General features: G+C 39.2%; 2 protein-coding genes across 2 annotated transcripts; one reads left to right on the top strand and one right to left on the bottom strand.

The window, feature by feature from the left end:
- Positions 1–6,767: 6,767 nt before the first annotated feature.
- F5147DRAFT_659408 (uncharacterized protein) lies at positions 6,768–7,082 on the bottom strand (the record flags this gene model as incomplete). Its single annotated transcript, XM_041434586.1, has 1 exon — positions 6,768–7,082. The coding sequence occupies one exon, from the start codon at positions 7,080–7,082 to the stop codon at positions 6,768–6,770; it is 315 nt and encodes a 104-aa protein (XP_041284736.1).
- An 8,088-nt stretch (positions 7,083–15,170) lies between these two features.
- F5147DRAFT_659407 (uncharacterized protein) lies at positions 15,171–15,817 on the top strand (the record flags this gene model as incomplete). Its single annotated transcript, XM_041434585.1, has 4 exons — positions 15,171–15,319; positions 15,375–15,528; positions 15,608–15,669; positions 15,802–15,817. The coding sequence occupies 4 exons, from the start codon at positions 15,171–15,173 to the stop codon at positions 15,815–15,817; spliced, it is 381 nt and encodes a 126-aa protein (XP_041284735.1).
- Positions 15,818–20,183: the final 4,366 nt, after the last annotated feature.

Here is a 20,183-nt window from a genome sequence, read left to right as displayed (position 1 = left end):
GTACTCTAACAGTATCTATAAATAATATTCTAAATATAAGTATCAGCTACTCCTTACATTTGTCATAGTGGTCATATTAACTTACCCTCTAGTCAATATAGTAGCTTTTGGTGTCTTCCTATTGACAAGTTTTATCATAACAGTAAACTTAAGGCCAATACTTAATTAGGATAGGGCATCCCCTGATGATTAGTATTGACTCCCTGCCCTAGTGAGAACTAGTATTATCCCACATGACAGAATTTCAGATGCAGGATATCCTAAACAAACATCATAGTGATAGGGTCAGGTATCTTACTGATTATAAAGCTAATTATGCTTCTGTATCCAAGTTTAATGTGATATGGTTCTTTGTTATCAACTTGAGCTATGATGTTGCTATGTGAATATGTAGTTATTAAACTTTCAATGTGTGAATCATGTAACAAATAAGATAGGATGATGATTGGAGTCATTTTTGCCAGCTATGCTAGAACCTCAGCACTAACCTGTTGAGCAATCTAGAATGTATAATTTGAGGTAGTTAGCACTTAGTAAAAAAAAGAAGACACATCTTTGATATAAAGCTTTCATATATTAGAATGTAGAGTGCTTCAAGTCCACTACTAATGACCTGTGGTTCTGGGTTTGCAGTTGCCTAGTCAGCCTTGGACTTGTATGGAAAGTAAGCTATAATAACTTGTGCCTGGTACAATTGCAAATTAGGCTATCAGATTCCTTAAGTGTGACTTATCTATGGAATTAGTGCTTCAATCTCCTATGAAGTTCACATATCTTTCAAATATTCAACACTATTTGCAATACCTTTTGTAACATTTAAGTTAGAATCTTCACATAGGTTAGCCAGATGCTACATATATAGAAAGTTTTTTTTTTAATTTCGATCTATGTGAATGTCACCTGTTGTACTGGTGGTTATGGTTGTACAAGTGCCTTTATACTGTTTATGAGCACCTAAATGAATGCTAACTAAGTCCATTTCATAATTTAGTAGAAGTATTTAGTATTAGTTACTATTATTTTCCTATTCCAAGCTTTACAATTATGACTAAACTCATATAACCAAGCCTGGAGAGTAGTCTTATTAGCACTGGCCTTAAGTCCAAAATGATGGCAATGCTCTTTGAGGATTTTTGTACTCATTTATGAACTGAAAATAAGTCTTAGTGAGCACTATGGAAAATTGTGAGAATCAACTTTAGCAACTTACATTAACAAATATTTAACTTTAGGCTGTAGCTCCTTACTGGTATTATTAAGCTTCACTAGAAATGGAAGCCTATATAGTTTAGTTATAATTAATGATCAATGAAGGTGGGCTAAGCCTTGACTCAATCAAGATTGATGTTTATCAGTAAAATAATGACTATATGGGAAATCCTGTAATTTATAAAGAATAATGGTTTTGGATACACAGCAGATCTATATAAAGCTTAACTATTTTAAGCAAATTTTGTATAAAATCAAAATATATATCTCTTGCTGACCTGTATCAAACTGGTTCAGTGCATGAATGACTAATACTCTCTTATGAGCCTGATACTTTAGAAATTACTATAAAACAGTCTCCCTTTACTCTAACATTAGAATGTGACTCAGATGGATATTTTATTTTATTTTTCAAACTGAACTTAGGTAAACTAAATATTTAATTCTGTGATGAATTTTGCTTAGTTATCCACAATGATAACTTAGACTAAATCCCACATATGTTAGGTGACTAAAATTTTTTCCTGCATATATTATCTTGCAAACACATTCTTAAAATCCTAAAGACAAGGATTATAAAAACAGATAACAAAGAAAAAGTAGTCACACATAGAATTCACATTATGTAATATTTCTCACCTCTTTCCTGGGTTTGTCATCAGAAGCTGGATAGGTCACATAACTAATAACAAGCCAGGATGACTTAGCTTTATATCTAATGACTCAGTCTAACTTAGTATAACTAGAAATAACTCTGAAGAAATTTTAATATAGCAGTAGCACAGCCACTTTTATTGTATATAATGACCTGAGTTTGATGAATAAATAAATAAAAAAAGATAATGTTGTCTATTGTCTCAAAGTTTAAATAAATATTTTACCCTACTAATACTCAGATCTAACTGAGATTCTTAGATAATGTAATTACCATAGGAAGAAGAAGGTGCTAAGGATGAAGAAAGTTTCACATTAGAAAATTTCAGTTTCATAAGAGAAAAAACAAATGAGAAAGGTTGTGTTGGCAAGTTACTGATGTGACTCTAGTTACCAGATGTGATGTCCATCAGATTGGCAGTATTTTCTAGAGAAGCTATTAATGTTATTAAGCTAAGGACAGAAACCTGAATACTTACTATTAAGAACTGAATTATCTCTACTTGCTGTCACCGCAACTATACTAATGCAGAAGGAGTCAATTATCTAGATATTTAAATCAAATAGGGTTGCCAGTAATATTTTCTCTCTAATTATCACTCTCTCTATACTGGCTGTCTCCTCTCTCTGAGCATTATTAGCCTTTAATGGCTTGTTCCTATACAACTTTAGAAGAGTATCCTATGAGGTCAAAATGTATATATTACTATATAAACAAGCTCATGAATAATAATAATCATTAAGATTAAGAAAATAAGACTGTTCAGATAATTCAAGTAGATCAGATGTTTTACTATATGTTACAGAAGAATGAGCTTACCTTCAACTTCTATTGGTAGTGGACTTTTGAATCAGTTTATAGATGCTAGCCTTGAATGAAAATTCCAGGAGTAAGATTTATCTCATCTTAATAGACAATGCTTACCAAAAAGATGTAGAAGGGCAGTTATGATAGTAAAGGATAATAATGTAATTTGGAGTTTCTGCATAGGAGTACATAGCATACACCCTAACATCAGGAGGATAAGATTGCAAATATAGTGGCTCAAAAAGTGCCTTAATGTTTGTAACTTTTCATATACTTAATTGCTCAATTATAAGTTAGAGCATTGGAATATGACTAAGCTATAGGAAGTCAGCAAGCTCTGTCTCTCAGCTTTATTTTTTTTCTCTGTAGTATGGGAATATAATGACATTGTGTGAAGATATGATTATTTTAATTTGATGTCTACTTTATAAAATATGGTAGAATCTTTGAGACATGACTGGTGATATCACTCTTTGTACTAGTATATTGTTAAGAAATCTGAGAGATAGTATACTTAATGTATTGAAAATAGCCTCCAAGCTCCAAGTTCCAGTTTCTTTAATATAGCTACATCTGCTACTATTGTATGTTAGTATATTATGTATTAGAATAAGCCTATACCAAAAAAATAAACATACTATTGAATGTAATAAAATACTAATTATTTCTAATGAAATGTAGAGAACATAATTGAGAAAACACTATTAGCTGTCCTTTACCATATACATAAAATCTAAAACCATATTATAATAACCACCTTTTACTCTGATATCCTATCTCTGGAGACTAAGAAGGTAAGGAGTAGCTTCCAATCCAGTTAGATGAGAACTGAAGTACAATAACATACATATACATATTTGTGAATGATAATTAATTAAAAGCCAAATGCTAGAAGACTACAAAACTTAATGAATAAGATAATTTTGAACTAATATCATTGATTTTCCACTAGATCATTAGCATTGATTTTTTTGATTAATCATAATCAAGTGCTCCCTTGATATCTGCCACCACTGATGAACCAGTTCATTATTTAAGCTCATAATGACAGTGTTCTAACTAGGTGAGGCAGGTATTATTTTGTCATACAATACTTGAGTGCATTCTGACTTTTGCACTGAATAATGAATGACACAGTCCAAAGATACTGGGTTATATCTTGCATCTACTACTGCACCTCCAAAAAATCAGAATTTAATAGTATTGAAAACATAATGTCAACAATGGCCTTTATAAATCCTTTACATTGTAATATACCTCAATGTGTGCACTCTATAAGATCATAAAAGTGATTGCTAGGAAAAACACAGACTTCCTTGTCATCATAGACAGTAAGTGAAATATCAAAGCCAGCAGAAGGGGTGAGAGTGGTCATAAGCATAAAGGTAAGCTACTAATGAACATTTGAACATATACACACCATCATCACTAATGAGTAGTCATGAGAGAAGAACTAATGTAGAAATTGCTACATTTTTTTAAACAAGAACTCATAAGAAGTACACACATATGCTCTACTATAAACATATTAGTAAACTATTGATTTTGTGATAGATGTCACAAGATATCATATGTTTTACAAATTTCACAGATACATAATAAAATATCACATCATTGATGCTACTAATGTCTACATATAATATAAACCAACATAAATATCCAAATTTTAACAAGTATTCCTATCTCTTGCTAGTGAGTAAGGTGTAATTAGTATTAGCACCAGTATCAAAAACTGTTCAAGATTAAGAGGCACCTTCTCAAAAGATAGTAAATATTGTAAGCTCATCATACTAGACAACCAACTGTGAGTTCACTGTGTCTAACAACCAGCAAACAAGATATAGTTTTAGTTGTTGATTTTTTGACTTTCACTAAATCTTAGTGTTCTTTTTTTTTCAAAACATATTTCAGAAATCTTTGTATTGTCTTTATATCCATCTAACACTTAGAGTAGCCTAGTAGAGAGACTTCAGGGATTGATAGTGACACTTGATCTTACTCATCTAAGTAGCAATACTAAGCTAGGGTTTTCTTTGTCTGATAGACTTTAGCTGTTAAATAGAGGACTTGATATTAAAATTCAAGGACATCTGTTTCTAATTCTGTTTATTACTCATGATGGATTCCTTGGCAGCAAGTCTAATAATAAGCTAAGAGTTCTACATAAGCATTAATTAGTCTTGAATCTATTTGTACTGAGAGGGCTGATTATTATAATTCCATACTATCTTTTGTGGAGTATGATTTGTTACAAGGCATTGTTATTGTAGGAAAGCTGGAAGGAGAGTTCTCTATTTTTGTCATCACCATACTGTTAGAGTAACTGGATGTTGTTTTCTGTCAAATTCTATATTATTGGATTAACCATGGTATTTACTGGTCTTATGAGAGTACCTCTAGCTCAACATACCTTGGGAAGTATAAACAAGCTACCTATGAATGATAATGTTATTAGTTATTAGTATTTGTCTGAATTGCTAATTATAAGATATTTGGTTTTATAGGTGTTTATCTATTAGTCATCTATCTAAAAAGACATTAAATCACTTTATTGGTGTTATTTCATTGTTGTGAGAAAATCATCACTGGGAAGTTGTGGCAATATCATAATTATTTTATTTGAAGATAATCAATACATTTGTTTTTGGTTATTAGTCAGATGTAATGCTATTTATAAGGCTAATATTATAAGCTGTATATCTGTTGGTTATGAGCCTCATATATACCACAGCCCTCCGGGCAACCCAGGACCCTGCTTCGCTTCCTTCTTTGTCACCAACTTCAAACTTACCAATTCTCACACTTTTCTTCAGATGTTTGAATTCATCGCAGAGTGCAAATGCACTACATGTGGCTGGCAGATGAAGTTGAAGGCGTTGCCGAAGTTTGTGGGAAGTCAGAAGCTGACTTGTCAGTGGTATATGTTCATTACTTCAGTGTTTTCTTCCATTTCCACCAGCATCAATATAGGTTGGGTCTCTTCATGTGCAAGGCATGTTTGATTTGCTTCTGCATCTGTAGCACCAACATCTAGTGGATGTTTTCGTTTTTTCACTGCTTTAAGAATAGACGTGTATTCTTGGATGCGTGTATGTGTTTCTCCAGTAAGTAGTACACTTTCTGAGTGCGAATCATTAATGTGTGGCTCATTTCTATTGCCAACTGCTGCTAATAATCCTCCATCTTTCGCAGAGCAAAGACAGGTTCTAATGTTGTCCACATGTTTACCAGTTGTTACAGTACATTCATTCTCTTCGTTTCTCCTTTGTTACCGGACAATGGTACATGGACACGGCCCTTAACGAGCGACCAATTACTTTTCAGACTCTTACTCAGATCATCGTCAAGCTAGCTTTCCGTGCTAGTAACCATCACTATGTCTAAACATCTCTTATCAAAGCGGGCTGTCCGCACCATGGTTACTATCTCTTATCTCTTATCCCTTATCGTCTACCAAGCGGGCTGTCCGCCTTCTATCTTGATACACATTTACAAGCTCCGCTTGAACTCTCACTATATAGTTACATAGCGTACCACATGTAGTTCTTCACTTTAATCTACTGGGTTTTACCTGGAACAAGTCCTTTAGCAAGGTCCCCAACCTTGCTATCTAAGAACCACCATTCTAAGGAAGTCGCCGATACTTGCCTTAGCCAGAAACCTTTGACCTCTCATTCGAGAGAAGAACCACGTCTGTCTCGCCGAATCTCAGTCCACTCGGACTAAGACAGCTCGACATACCCCAGTCGTAACACCAGTTGATGATTCATTTTGGTCTACTGCCATGACAAAACTCTCTAACTCTTCATTCTCATTGGGGTCTAATGCAGCATTGGCAAACAACGCATCCTCAAAGGCAGTCATATCCTCCTGTGTAGTATCATGCACTGCACTTGAAGACCCAAAGACATGTGGTCTGGCACAGTCCGCCATGACTGCTGCAGCATGTGCATCTCGTGCATTCAACATTCATGTTACAGATGACCTTGCACAAATCTGCATTGAAATTTTCTTGTGCAAATGCTTCAGCCCATATGTCCTCGTTCTTCTTGAGCTCTGACAAAGGGCGCCATGGTTTAAATAATAACAACATAGCTCAATGGTACATCTCATAGTCCTCTGTCGACCCATCTGGTTGTGGAATAGCAGCACCTAACAAGACTGGCACTACTTTTTTCTTGCGCAGTCGGATGTGGTGTGTCTCAAATTGTCCATGTTCTGAGGAGAATTTCGCTCGAGGCATCTTTTTGCGTTTGTGCTTTTTGTCAGTGATCTCCTCACCAAATAAATCATCATCAGATTCAGGGTTGTTGGTTGACTGATCGTCCATCTTGCCTTTCACTTTGACAGTACTTTCCATAAATTCCCAAAGGCAGAACTGGTCGAAATTCTCATCCAAAGGTCGCAACATATAATCTTGAACGTTGTCTTACTAGGATGTGATTGGCAATAAAATCACCAGTTCTCACTATCCTCCACGGTCAACGGTTCAGACAAATACCAACGGTTGATAATGTGGTCATTCGTGGGAGGAGGCGTAAATAGCTGGGTCAATCTAAACAACTTCTAATGACTTTAGGTGGGTTGAGACAGTGACCGTTAACTGGCTTGATGCAGTGCTTAGGTACTTGCCTACACAATGAATTAGAGTAATATCTTGTAAACACTCCCTATTCTCAAAAATTAGAGGAGATCAAACTAAGCCTCTAACACAATCGAATCAACCAAAATATGTGGCTTCGAAACTAACTTCTCTGCTGCTCAGGCACTCACAATGAGTATGACACAGAATCAGAACAGAGTACACCCTCTTAATGTAGTCTTAAAGCAGCCAAGCTCTTAATATTGTTGAATAAAGTGCTAGTCTTATTTGTCGTCCTCCTAATCGTTAAAAATATGTAAATTCTCCCCACAGAAAAGGTATCCTGTGTTGTAGGGAGAATGTGACGAAACTACAACTAGATGACTGATAACTGTGTACCAGCTAGTGTAATTCAAGGATTGGCTCAAGGTAGGCCTCAGAAGATCAGTATGTTGTGGGAAATGATGACAAAAGAATGGAGGGAATAAACTAATATTCACTCAGATGTTCACACAAATATAGGGTGAGAAATTCAGGAAGATACTCAAATCCTCCTCCCTCTCTCTAAAAGGGGGATGTCTGTCCTCTCAAAGGAAGCTTATTTCAAAAGGGAGATTGTCATTATTCAGAGGGGAAACTGGGCCCCTTATATACTACTCTAAATGTGGCTGTGTAACTATCTAATTAAGGAAATATGACTCATCCTGACTCATACTGAGTCATAGTTGAAATGTCTCATGATGACTTGTTCACTTCTCAAATATTCCCATCTATTAAATTTCTTCCTTCAGTTTCCTGACTAATCCATCTCATCTTACTAATCCATTTCATCTGACTAAGCCATTGATCACACATGAACTGTTGAAATGTTGGAATGCTACCGTAAATATGTTTCAGAACATACAGAAAAAATGTGAAGAATGGTAAAAAACAATCATAAGATTGTGAGAGAATGCTGACTAATGTGTTGTGGTATGTTTGGAACTTATCTTTAAATTGGGTAAGTGTTAATTGAATTATTATGTAGTATTATGGGTTTGTTATGTCTGAAAATTACTCAAATCAAATCATAATGTGTTATAGAAAATTCTTAGTAATTTCGTAAAGTATAGTAGAGAATGTCAAAGCTAAAAAGTAGCCATGACCATGCACAAAACAAGTTTGGTGCATGTCAACATCACTCATAAATTCCAATGTCTCCGATGAGATACCAACAGTCACAGATTCCTCAATATACATTGATTCTTCGTTATCCTCAGCATCATCATTGTTCAAGTCACAGAGTTTGCATTCAAACTTATCGATTGCATTGGTAAACTCAAACCATTTGAACGTCTGAAAGGTATGACTGGTGTAATGATCTCCTCTGCCTACTAAGTAACTCATGACTTGCTAATGAGATGTCTCCTGCCAACCCATCATAGCATTAACCGATTTCATGATTAAGTTTTGTGCCATGCATGCATCACTGGTGTCCTCAATATCCACATACTTGGCTTCATGCATCTTTGTCGCATAATCAAGCACCTGAAGGCCAATGTAGAGTGGAACATCACCCTTAGTAATGTATTTTGTTTTGTAGAATACTGCAGCTTTGGCTGCTTCTCCCGAACCGATGAACTGAGTGTCTGTATTGCATTGCATCAGGAACAATATCAAATCTGTAAAATTGTTGATATGACCGTGCCACCACCGCAGTTCAATGGAGCCACTTTCCTTGTCTATTATGGTCTTCTCTTGCAATTTACCATCCATTTGCATTCTGCAAGTAGCATCTCCTCTAGGTTCATTATTTCTGAGATGCTTATAACAAGTATCACTATGAATATGCCAATTGCATTCTACCGCTAGACGAGTGAGAAATTCCGTGAATTCATATTGAAATGACTGATCATCCAAATCCACCACTTGTGGTTGTTTGTCTAGCAGAGGATCAAGTTCCCCTGCAGCATGGGACGGCTTTTTGGCATCAGCTGTGCTATGCTCTGGTACGAGGCCCTTATCATGAGGCAACTCACAACTAATGATGTTGTCTAGCTAGGAAAACATGACATCCTTGAAGGCATTGTCATCATACATTTTATTGCGCAATTTCTTCCCTGTGCTTCAACTGTGCCATAGTAAGCCTGACAATGTCCAAAAACACCAGGGCCATGTTTATATTTCAATATTATGTCGATAAACCCTCAGATTTGTAAATCAAAAGCCATGGCAGCAGCATCCAGTCGTTCAGCGACTAATTTAGCACATTCAAAAGAACTCATCATGATCCAGTCATCTAATTCAATACCCACAAGCACAGGTAAGACATTACTCGTTGGATCATAAGGATTAAGAGTCACAAAAAGGGCTGGAGTGCAGAATTTCTTGATCAATGCATGTATTTTATTGCGACGACACAACTTGTATCCCACACTTCCTCTCAGAAATTTAGTGGATGCCTGTAAGCATTGGAGGATCTTGGCTGCTTTCTTCTCTTCTGTCATGGACAGTGAACTTGCTGGAGAACTTTGCCACTTTTCCGCCAAATTTGTTAATAAGGGTCTGATGTCCTTCAAATCATTCGCAAGACTATGTTGCAAGGACGAACTGATCCAAAATGACATATTCATGTGGACCTCTTTCTTCTGGATCATGTTCCAAACAACAAAAGCAAAATTAGGATCTCTCCGGAAAGGTGAATCATCTTGCAATAAGAGATTTCTGATTTGAGCCTCCATAAACAAATATTGCTGACATGTTCTGCCACTATGAAAAAAACCACCTATATCCCAAGGATCAAGATGAGGAAACAAGTACAACATCAAACCTGGGTCATCATCAGCAAAAAAACTGAGAACCCGTTGTAGAGACTCATGCCTCTCATTGTGCAATATGGTGGTTTTCACTGGGGAGTACATGGCACGAACTTGTAGCATCACTCTGTGTGCTACCTGCAGCTATCTCTATATGAGGCGCAGCTTTCCCGCGCAACGCGCGCCATGCACGCGTACCTTTCCCGCGCTTCACGATGTATATGCGCGCACGCTTTCCCGCGCTTGAGCGCCCTATAGCGCCAGCCATCCGGAAGCATCCATCCACTGTCCACCAAGTTCCCTAGTGCGTATATTTCCATTTCTCACATTTGCTTATCGTTCCATCTTTATTTTTATCATGGACCCTTACTTACATATATCTTTACATACCTTACTCGGTAGCGCTTCGGCTCCGCATGACAGCGCTTAGGCGCCATACTTAAGCGCCAGCAGTACATACTTACTTACCGACTTACTCTCCCACCAGAATGACAGAGGACTTACTGGTTACTACCCACTATTTACCTAGCAGAACATAGTAGAAATCTATTTGTTTACACCTCGCATCTCTCTTCTCTTGTCTTACATCATATCATCACTTAAGCAAACTCACTCTTACTCTCTCTCGTATCTGTATACACGCGCACGCTTTCCCGCGCTTCGCGCCATACACGCGCGCATTCCCACGCCTTGCGCGCACCTGCGCTTTCTTGCGCTTCGCATTGGCCAACCAGTAGCGCTTTCAGCGCATACCTCTAGATCCTTGCTGCACTCGCTTCCCCTTTAGGGTCGAACGCACTTGTCGTCTCAAGTATAGCAGACTAGGCAACGCGCGACCTTACAACATTTATAGATACAGTCAGGAGCATTGTTCGTGCCTCGCTGTATCGTTGAACCTTCACCGTTGTAGCACTTGAGCTCACGCTAGGCTCATATTCACTGATTTCCCGATATACGTTCAATGTCCGTCACTATCCGATGTAACCTGCACAACCCGACACTTTGACTAGTGGACCCGACATTTTGGCTGCATCAGACCTGATATTTTCCCGCGCACTTGTCCTACCTGTGTCCTGTCTTATCTTGCTAGCCCCACTAGGTGCGTAGTTGATTAATTCACACATTGCTCACGTCGTAGCCAGCGCTATTACATGTTTTCCCATCATCCGCAGTGCCTCGTGTTTATTTACATGTACTTCGGACCCAAAATCGTCGGCCGCTACTTTTGCCTACGGCCTTCCGGATTTCTACGTACTTATATATATATTGGACTGACTATGAGTATTTTCATTATCCAAGTAGTAGGGAGCTGTTCCCCGATACTTAGTGGTCAAACCCGATATTTCGTAGTTCTTAGTTGACATTGCGAATATTACCGTTCTTTCTATCCAAAACACCCGTCATTATTATATATCCGCATACCACTCGCTTTCCCGACGTTCGCTATCACCGTTCCCGCTAACCTGCTAAACCCAAAAACATCGGACCTGACGCTTTGGCGTCGGACATCGTAGATATACCCTCGGACTTTGTTTCTCGCGCTCGGACTTTTGACCACTTTATTATTTCACTAACTACAGACCAATTCAATAGCTAACCCCTCGGGTCGAACGCACTTGTCTCGCAAGTATAGCAGACTAGGCTGTGCATGACCACAACACATTTTTATATTGCTGGCTACTTACTTCGTGTAGTGTCCAGCGATTGTTGTATCTCTACACCGTACAAGACAAGAGGAACTTCTTCTGGTCCAACACATAAGCCAAGGCATGTAACTTCATTTTCTCTCGACTAACTGACGAGTGATCGCCTCTGGTATATCCCACAGCCTCCATGACAATTTCATTTACGGTGATGTCAGCAGATTCACTGACACTAGTCTCATCTACAACATCTTGAACATCACTCGACTCATCCACATCAGCAGCAAGATGACATATCTGCAATGCACGAGGAACAGCGCAATCATTTTCATCATCCGCTGGATCAAGCAAGGAATCCATATTCTCTTGACAGTATGATGCACCACTTCGTTGATACCACAGGTTATTGTCAAGAAGAAAATCAATAAGTTGTTGTACCCTACTCTTAGTGACCATGACAGGCCGCATAGACTTAATGGTTTCCCTCGTCAGTGCCTGCTTATGACCAGTGAAAATAACACACATGGTGTCATGCAATTGATCTAGACTGGGTGGCAACAGTGTTCACAACTCAGTAGAATCTTGCGCTCGCATAGCGACATTCCCTTGGTTATATCGTTGAGAGGCCTCCTCTGATGTCCAATGCATTCCCACAGACGGTTTGTAACTATAATGATGGACAATTTGTGAGGCACATGTGTGAGAGACCAACATCAAGTCATAAACTGAGGTGTCCGCAAATGCTGTCTGGATTGATGATGGGAGACATTTGTGCCCATAATATTGAAAGTTGGCCAGGGAATTAACAGGCTGCTACGGGGACTTAGATATTAAAGCTGACTGACAAGATTGACATAAATATAAATCGGATTTACACCATAATTCTTGTAAGCCTTTTGGATACAATATAGCTTGGTCATACAATTCAAAAGCATAACTACATGGGACAGTATGCTCAGGTAGACAATCATTATGGAGTAAATGCAGTGGTACCTTCTTGATGGTGACAAGTAATAACTCCTTTGACAGAACATTGTGAGCGCAACATGCACATGGACTACATCGCAAAAACGCAGTGCTCATCTGCTGTTGCTATTGAGCTATGATGTGTTTCTTTTCATCAAACGACAACCAGATGGGAAAGACTTCATCCTGATGCTTGCCAGAGACATCACATTCACAAAACTGACGGTGCTGTTTGACTAAAGTTGTGTTGACATCACTAACCACGACATGTTTCGACCAAGATGCCCGTTGCCAAGGGACTGATTGCATAGAATCAAAAAAGGGTCAGGCATCATCTGGTGCACGAAATATTGTCAAGGTGTTTTCAAAAGCTAGAATATGACAACATTGTTAATGCACTGAACATCACATACATGCACTCGTAACATGTTGTGTAAGTGATCTTTACGATTGGCAGGCTGAATACGAACGAAGTGTGCATGGGCAATGGCAGCATAATCAGTGTGAGTCATATAGGGAAAATTCTCGAGAATATGGCACAATGCAGGTGCAGTCATGGGCAACAGCCGACCAGCAGGATACTGATCACGAAATGGACGACGGACTTGGGAGACCTCAAAAAACTCAAAGAACTTGCATAAAACGCAGGAAGAGACAACGGATGAGCCATCATCAGGAAGCTCATGATCTGACACCACAAGAGATATGGGCAGGACCAAGACAGACACACTGGAAGACATGACAGACGATGATGAAGCAGCAGCCATGAATAATATAGCAAACGGATGAGGCAACAAACTAACTTGGTCATATTGCAGGGAGCTGGCAAAAAGGAGAATTAAACACTGCAGAGAGAGGAGATGACCAATCAAAAACAAAAAAGGTTGGAAAGGCAGGCCACCAAGTCCAGTGAGATCAATATAAAGTTTCCCATCCTTAAAAATCGTTATACCAGTCCCCTAAAGGGTCCTGGAATTCACAATGTATTTGTGATGTTTTAGGGCACTATTATAGTAGATGATATAAGAAAGTCAAGGCATTATTCTGGACTTTGTTTCACATGTCCTCACCTTCTTCACTGTATCTGACAGCATTGTTAAGACTTACTCACTTCTCATTGACACTTATATCAAAGATTCTACCAAGTACAAATATCTCTTTGATGCTATGAACACTCAAGTGAATATCTATCATCAGCTGTGACTCAGATAAGGATGTAGAATAGATTTAGTGTTATATGTTTTGCTATGTATGAAAACTCTCATAAAATAATAATGATTAAAGTATATGAGAATTGAATATTAAGGCATGAAATTAGCTGGTTAAATGAGTATTACAGATATGTCATAGTCATAGACTACATTACCAAGTATCAAACGGCAATGACTACTAATTAAGCAATAATAATAACAAATTTATATTGTACAATGTTGCAAGTTATAGATAATGTACAGTCTATCCCATCACTCAACTGAAACTAAAGGATTGGGATGGAAGAGCATTGTATGAGCACAAAATTTGGCCCAAAAGTGTTTCAGTGAGCTCTCCCTACACTGATCTCCACCTACAGTGCCAGCATTAAGCCAGTGTTTGATAAAGTGTTCCTTAAGAGAAATTCTCATATCCCATCTTGGCCACTGGCTACTTAGAAAATCTGAGCAAGTACCAACAAAGGCCAATCAGAATGTATTACAGCCCTATGTCTAATGCTGTGATTCTGTCAGTATAGGAACTAGACAGTGCTGAATCTATTCTAATAGCTGTAACTAATATTAGGAATATGTAGGACTGAAATTAGATGGTAATAGAAGGAATAGGATGAGTATGTTGATATTATGATAAAATATCTTATGTCTCCTTTCACTCAGATTAGGAGCCTAAACAATTAAAGTATTTAAATTGATCTCAAGAGAGGTTGCCTACTTATGTTGTCCAAAGTTAAGAGACACTTAGAATAGAGATATCTGTCCAAATCAAGTGCTTCCACAACCAGTGTTGTGAATGATCTATACTCCTCTGCAATGGACTATTACAAGTAACATTGGTCACATGGCCCCCCTATCATTTTCCCTTCATCCTCACCTTCACCGCATACCAGCTTGTTCTCCTTTACTAAATATTCATTGACCAGATCCTTGGAACCATTCCTGTCCCTCACCTCCTTCTTCTTTTCAATTCTTTTGCAGATCTCGTACCAACATGCACACATGCTCCCACACTATGACTCACTCTGACTTGTGTCATCAATGTGGTTTTCTTTTTCTATTCTGTTATGACTTGTCTTGACTTGTGTCTTCCACATGTTGTATTCTTACTGTTGGCCCATTCCAATGTTTCTCAGTCTCTTTCTGCAGTCGACCATTCCACCACTAATCAGGCTGTGTTGCCAGTGTACCTATATCCTTTCCATCTTCCCTGTTAAGACCGTGCACAAAGGGTAGGACTGATTCCAAGGGGCTTGGCTTCAGCTCGTACGCTGCACCCCTTACCTGAGTATGTGCCCTTAATTTCAGATGACATCCGGAGGAAGTCCAAGGAAGTCCGCAGGACTTCCGAAGGAGTGTGGGAAAATCTGGAAGGACTGTCCGGATCTGGATGAGTGCAAGAAACTTCTGGAGGAGTGCAGGAAAGTTCTGGAGGAACTTCTGGAAATTACTATGAGGTTCGTCCACTTGACAAGGATACATGTAAGGCTAATCAGGATGAATCCTGAATAGAATGCAAACAGAGAAAAGGTTGCAGGGACAAAGTCCAAAGCAGAGTAGGTCTGGAGGACCGCAGGAAAGTTCCGGAGGAATGTCCAGAAACTCGGAGGTGTTTAGGATCAGAGGAGCGGAGCTCCAGCCTAGGGAATTCCTCCCTAAGCCTAAGGTGGATATTCAGATGTAAGGAACTAGTATGAAGACTTGATGTAAGATCTAGTGTGAGGACTAATATGTGTAATATTCAGACTGAGGAAATACAGGAGTATCTACAGGGGTTTATATACTGGAGACAAGTCCAAGCGGATAAGTAAGCAGAGGGGTAAGGCTATGTATGATGACCTGCACCAAACCGGTTCGGTGCATGGATGACTAATGGTCTCTCACGAGCCCGATACCCTAGAAATCATTATGAACAATCTTCCTTTACTTTATGGTTCAGACTGCAGTTCAGATAGTATTTTCATTTCTCAGACAGACTCAGATAGGCTGAATATTCTTGTATATTTAATTTTGCGGTAAAATTCTGCTTAGTCAGCAATAACAATGACTCAGACTGAATCCCACACATGTCAAGTAACAGTGTAAAATAGTTCTTGCATAAGTTGCCTTGTGGGAACTTTCTTAACACTCTAAATACACGGCTCGCGTCATTTCTACAGTCAATAAAGCAACATCATAACAAGACACCAACAAATAACATAATCAGTCTGTTACTTAATATTTGTCACATGATACTAAGTTATATGACTCTAACAGTCAGGTGACCTATGACCCTAAACCAAATCATGACAAAGCAACCTTTTGAGATGACTAAAGCTTGATGACACAAATTATAAAGCACATGACTACAGTAAATAGTATTGGTACAATCTGACTAAGCCTATTCCCCTTAGAACGTGGGAAATAGTAACACAGCCACCATAATTTATCTATATAAGACCCCACTTTTTGCCAATAAAAGGATGCATATAGGGAACTTTTAAGCCCCACAAAATAAATTTGAGTGTGAAGTGTGATCAGTATCAACAACAGTGACAAGAGCTGTTAAGCAACTAACTGAGAGGTCATTGTAAGCAACATCCAGCAATACCTTTAGCTCATCGTCAACAACTGTGAAATATCTTGAGCTCACTGTGCTCAACAGTGAGCAAACTTTTTCTTTGATTTTCTACTGGTGAACCTCTAGTCTCTTTCTTTTCTTTTCTTTTCTTTTCTTTTCTTTCTTCTTTCTCTCTTTCTTTTTCTGTTTCTTTGTTTGTTTGTTTCTTTTCATTTGTCTCTTTTTCTGTTCAGTTCGTTCACGTCTCAGTGTTATTGTCTGAATTTGTTTCAAGATCTTTGTGTTGTCTTTACGTCCATCTAAGCACCGGCTTAGTGGGAAGACTTCAGAAGTTGATAGTGACGCTTGACCTCACTCATCTGAGTAGTGATACTGAGCCAGGGTTTTCTTTGTCTGCTAGACTTTAGTTGTTGAATAGGGGACTTGGTACTGAAATCCAAGGACGTCCGTTCCTGACTCTGTTTAATACTCATCGTGAGTTCCTTGGCAGCAGGTTCAATAGTGAACTAAGAGTTCTACTGATCACTGATTAGTCCTGACCTTTGATTCTACCTGTTTGTGCTGAGGGGGTGATTGCTATAATTTCGCACAACTTTCTGTAGTAAATTTATTACAAGAAGCATTGTTACTGAGGGAAGGGTTTCTCTTATCAATCTATTTCTTTTTTTTATCAGTACCATACTGTTGGGCTGACTTTTCTCTGTTCTCTAAACACTGCCATACCGTTGGAGTGAATCAATTTCTTTTTGTCATCACCATACCGTTGGGCTGACTACATTCTGTTTATTTTATTTTCTATTGCGTCCATACTGTTGGATTGACTGGTATTGCTACTGACCTCACAGGAAGTACTTTTGTCTGAACATAGCTTGGGGAAGTGTAAACAGCCACCCACGAACAACCACGTTATCAGTCATTGGTATTTGTCTGAATCACTGACCATGGAGATTTTTTATTTTGTAGGTGTTTATCTATAGATCATCTATCTAAGAAGACAACGAGCATGTGGAAATGTGTTAATAAGTGAGATGGATCATAGGGAAATGAACTCAGAGATGAAACTAGGTACAAGGATCAATAAGCAAAATGGAAACACAGATAACCAAAGACCAAAGACAGGTGATTACCATAAGGGGATGGGCGCTGATTTGAGGTTTGGGTCCAGATATGAAACATAGGTGGGATCCGGAGATCCTAAGAAGTGGATGTCAGATCAGGTGTCCAGGATATCAGATCCAGATGTGTGGATATGCAATGGTACAGGCATTTGGACAGATAAAGGACATGGACAGGGGGTCTGGAGGTCTGGATGAGGTGTGGGAACATTGTCGGATGTAGGTCCAGAATACGGGATATGACATTCCTTTTACCCCTACTTACAGTACAGTAGCCCAGCCCTTAACCCTTTCCACTAGTATAAGTAGTCAGTCATCTTATACTAGATTTTCTAACTTGAATCTACTCAATCTTCCCTCGAAACTACTTCCTTCAAGAGCCTCTCACTGCAGGCATTTTCTCATTTTCCTCCACCAAACATTCAAAAAATATTGATTGAGAAGATAGAAATTTACCCTCATTTTTCCTGTCAAAACATTGAAAAAAAGTAATTCATGTTTCAATAATGTTCTGTGTGGACATAATGTAAAAATTGGTCATGTTCCTTCAAGGATAATGCTGTATTTTACATGTATTGTCTTTGAAATAACAGCTAAAAATAATGTACCCTCCTTCCAGTACTTGACAAACAATTTTATGAACTTTTGAGGCTACTGATGAGAAACTCAAAACACATCACCTCATAACTTAAAGTGGCTGTACATTAAGGTTTTTTTATGTAAAAGTTGAGCTGTGTGTTCAGGATTTCCCTTTTGCACACCTCTTGACTTGGAGCTTTACATTCCTGCATACATGCAGGTTACACACAAAAATATACTATATGTGACAGACTCTGAGTAAGAAGGTTCATCCTTCGAGATCATGGTCTGGTACTACATCAGCTAAAATGTGATGTGCAATGTAGCCCTACAGAGGCTACAGAGTGTGTACTATAGCTTCGTTGCAACCTCCCTCCCCCCCCCTCAACATAGCACTATATACTCAATTCCACTGTACTTTAGGAGAGCTGTCGATATCCTACATAACCTTGCTGTAATGATGTTGAGCCATGCTGTTTTCAGCCATTCGCAATAATATCATTGATGATCTTCCCATACACTAAGACCACGGGGAAGCAATAGAGCAGTACCTACTGCGAGAAATGCCATGGCGATCAAGAAGTAGTATATCAACCACGCATCGTGCCCTTCCTGCATTGAATAAGAGAAGACCGAAGCTGCAGACGCCGGGCCAATGATCCTCGCTACTGAGGCAGCCATCTGCGCGATTCCATTGGTTGCTCCGAGCGAGGCACGATTGGGAGCGGCGGCTCTGATAAACAATGCTATGCAAGCTACGACTTCTCAGTAAAGTAAGACATCGGAAGTGCTGAATTGACATACGGTAGCACATGTTCAAGCTCATCGTCAGCATAAGCTGAACGGCAACACACAGCCACACCGCCACACCTATCCCATGGGCTCGGGCCAGAGTGTTGATCACTGGAAATAAAATGACGGTGGGTATGCCGGAGGTGACGCCGGTGATATGGATAGCTCTTGCACCGAAGTGATCATGCAGACGAGCATAGAAAAGTAACTGAGATATGCCATGTGCAACGCCTTGCGCTGCAAGTAAAGCGCCAATGCGAGGAGGGTCAAGGGAAAGACCACCAAGTTCAATCGGTGTCGCATAGAAAACAGGTAAGACTAAACTAAATGCCATGTGAAATAGGCCTGTGGTGGCATAACTTGCTGTTACGATCGAAACTTTCGAGGTCAATAAGGCACGCAGCGGAAGCGACTTTGATTGGACTTCTCCGGGATTCGCTTCCCCAGGATCAACTATAAGATTGCTCAATGGCTGGCGAGACTTAGAGCATGACTGTCCGAAGAATCCTCCTGTAATTAGCTCCCAAAGTGGTGCCTTGGTAGAAACGCTCTTGTAACCACACTTAGCGTGATCCAGAGATCGGTTTTCACATCGTGCTCACCTCTTGAAGACGCCAATACGTGACTAGCCAAGCTATTAATGCAAACAGTGCCGAAATAGAGCATGGCAGGAGATATGGGTAGGTTTTCAGGAGTTCTGATCGCCCAAAGATGCCAGGGAATCTGTCTGCTGGTCGGGAGAGCGAGCCGCCAATGAGTGGTCTAGATGTCGTGAACTTCAGTGAGAGAGAAAATGCAATACGTATCGATGTATGCCTACCCAATTGTGTTTGCGATCATCCACGGAATTGGTACATAACTGTATGCCTCGGGCATATTGGTCATGTCAGTGATGTCCATCACCATGATCTTGAGGATAGCATTGCTCGCATCAAATGCTCCGCAGACAACACGACTGGTCAAGAATATCAGTAATCGATGGTCACAAGTACAATTTTATATTTGATTGCACACACTGACCTAACCACGAGATCAAGGAAAGTCTTCGACAGCCCAAACGAAAACATCGAAACAGAAATTGCTAATAGAGCTATCAGTAATACAGGTTTCCGCCCAACGTGGTCGGACAGTTGACTCCAATGAAAAATAGTCAGTGCATGAGCTGCATAGTATGATGATTGCTGGGATAATATCAGGAACGAATGAAGGGGAAGGGGAAGGAACAATGAAGACATGCTTACAAGGATGCCGGCATAGCGACCGACTTGGGACTCG

This window comes from Suillus discolor (genome assembly GCF_016758755.1).
Source record: "Suillus discolor strain FC423 chromosome Unknown F5147scaffold_162, whole genome shotgun sequence".
NCBI classification, from domain to species: domain Eukaryota; kingdom Fungi; phylum Basidiomycota; class Agaricomycetes; order Boletales; family Suillaceae; genus Suillus; species Suillus discolor.
Note: the sequence above shows the minus strand (reverse complement) of the source record. Positions and strands in the feature narration are given on the sequence as shown.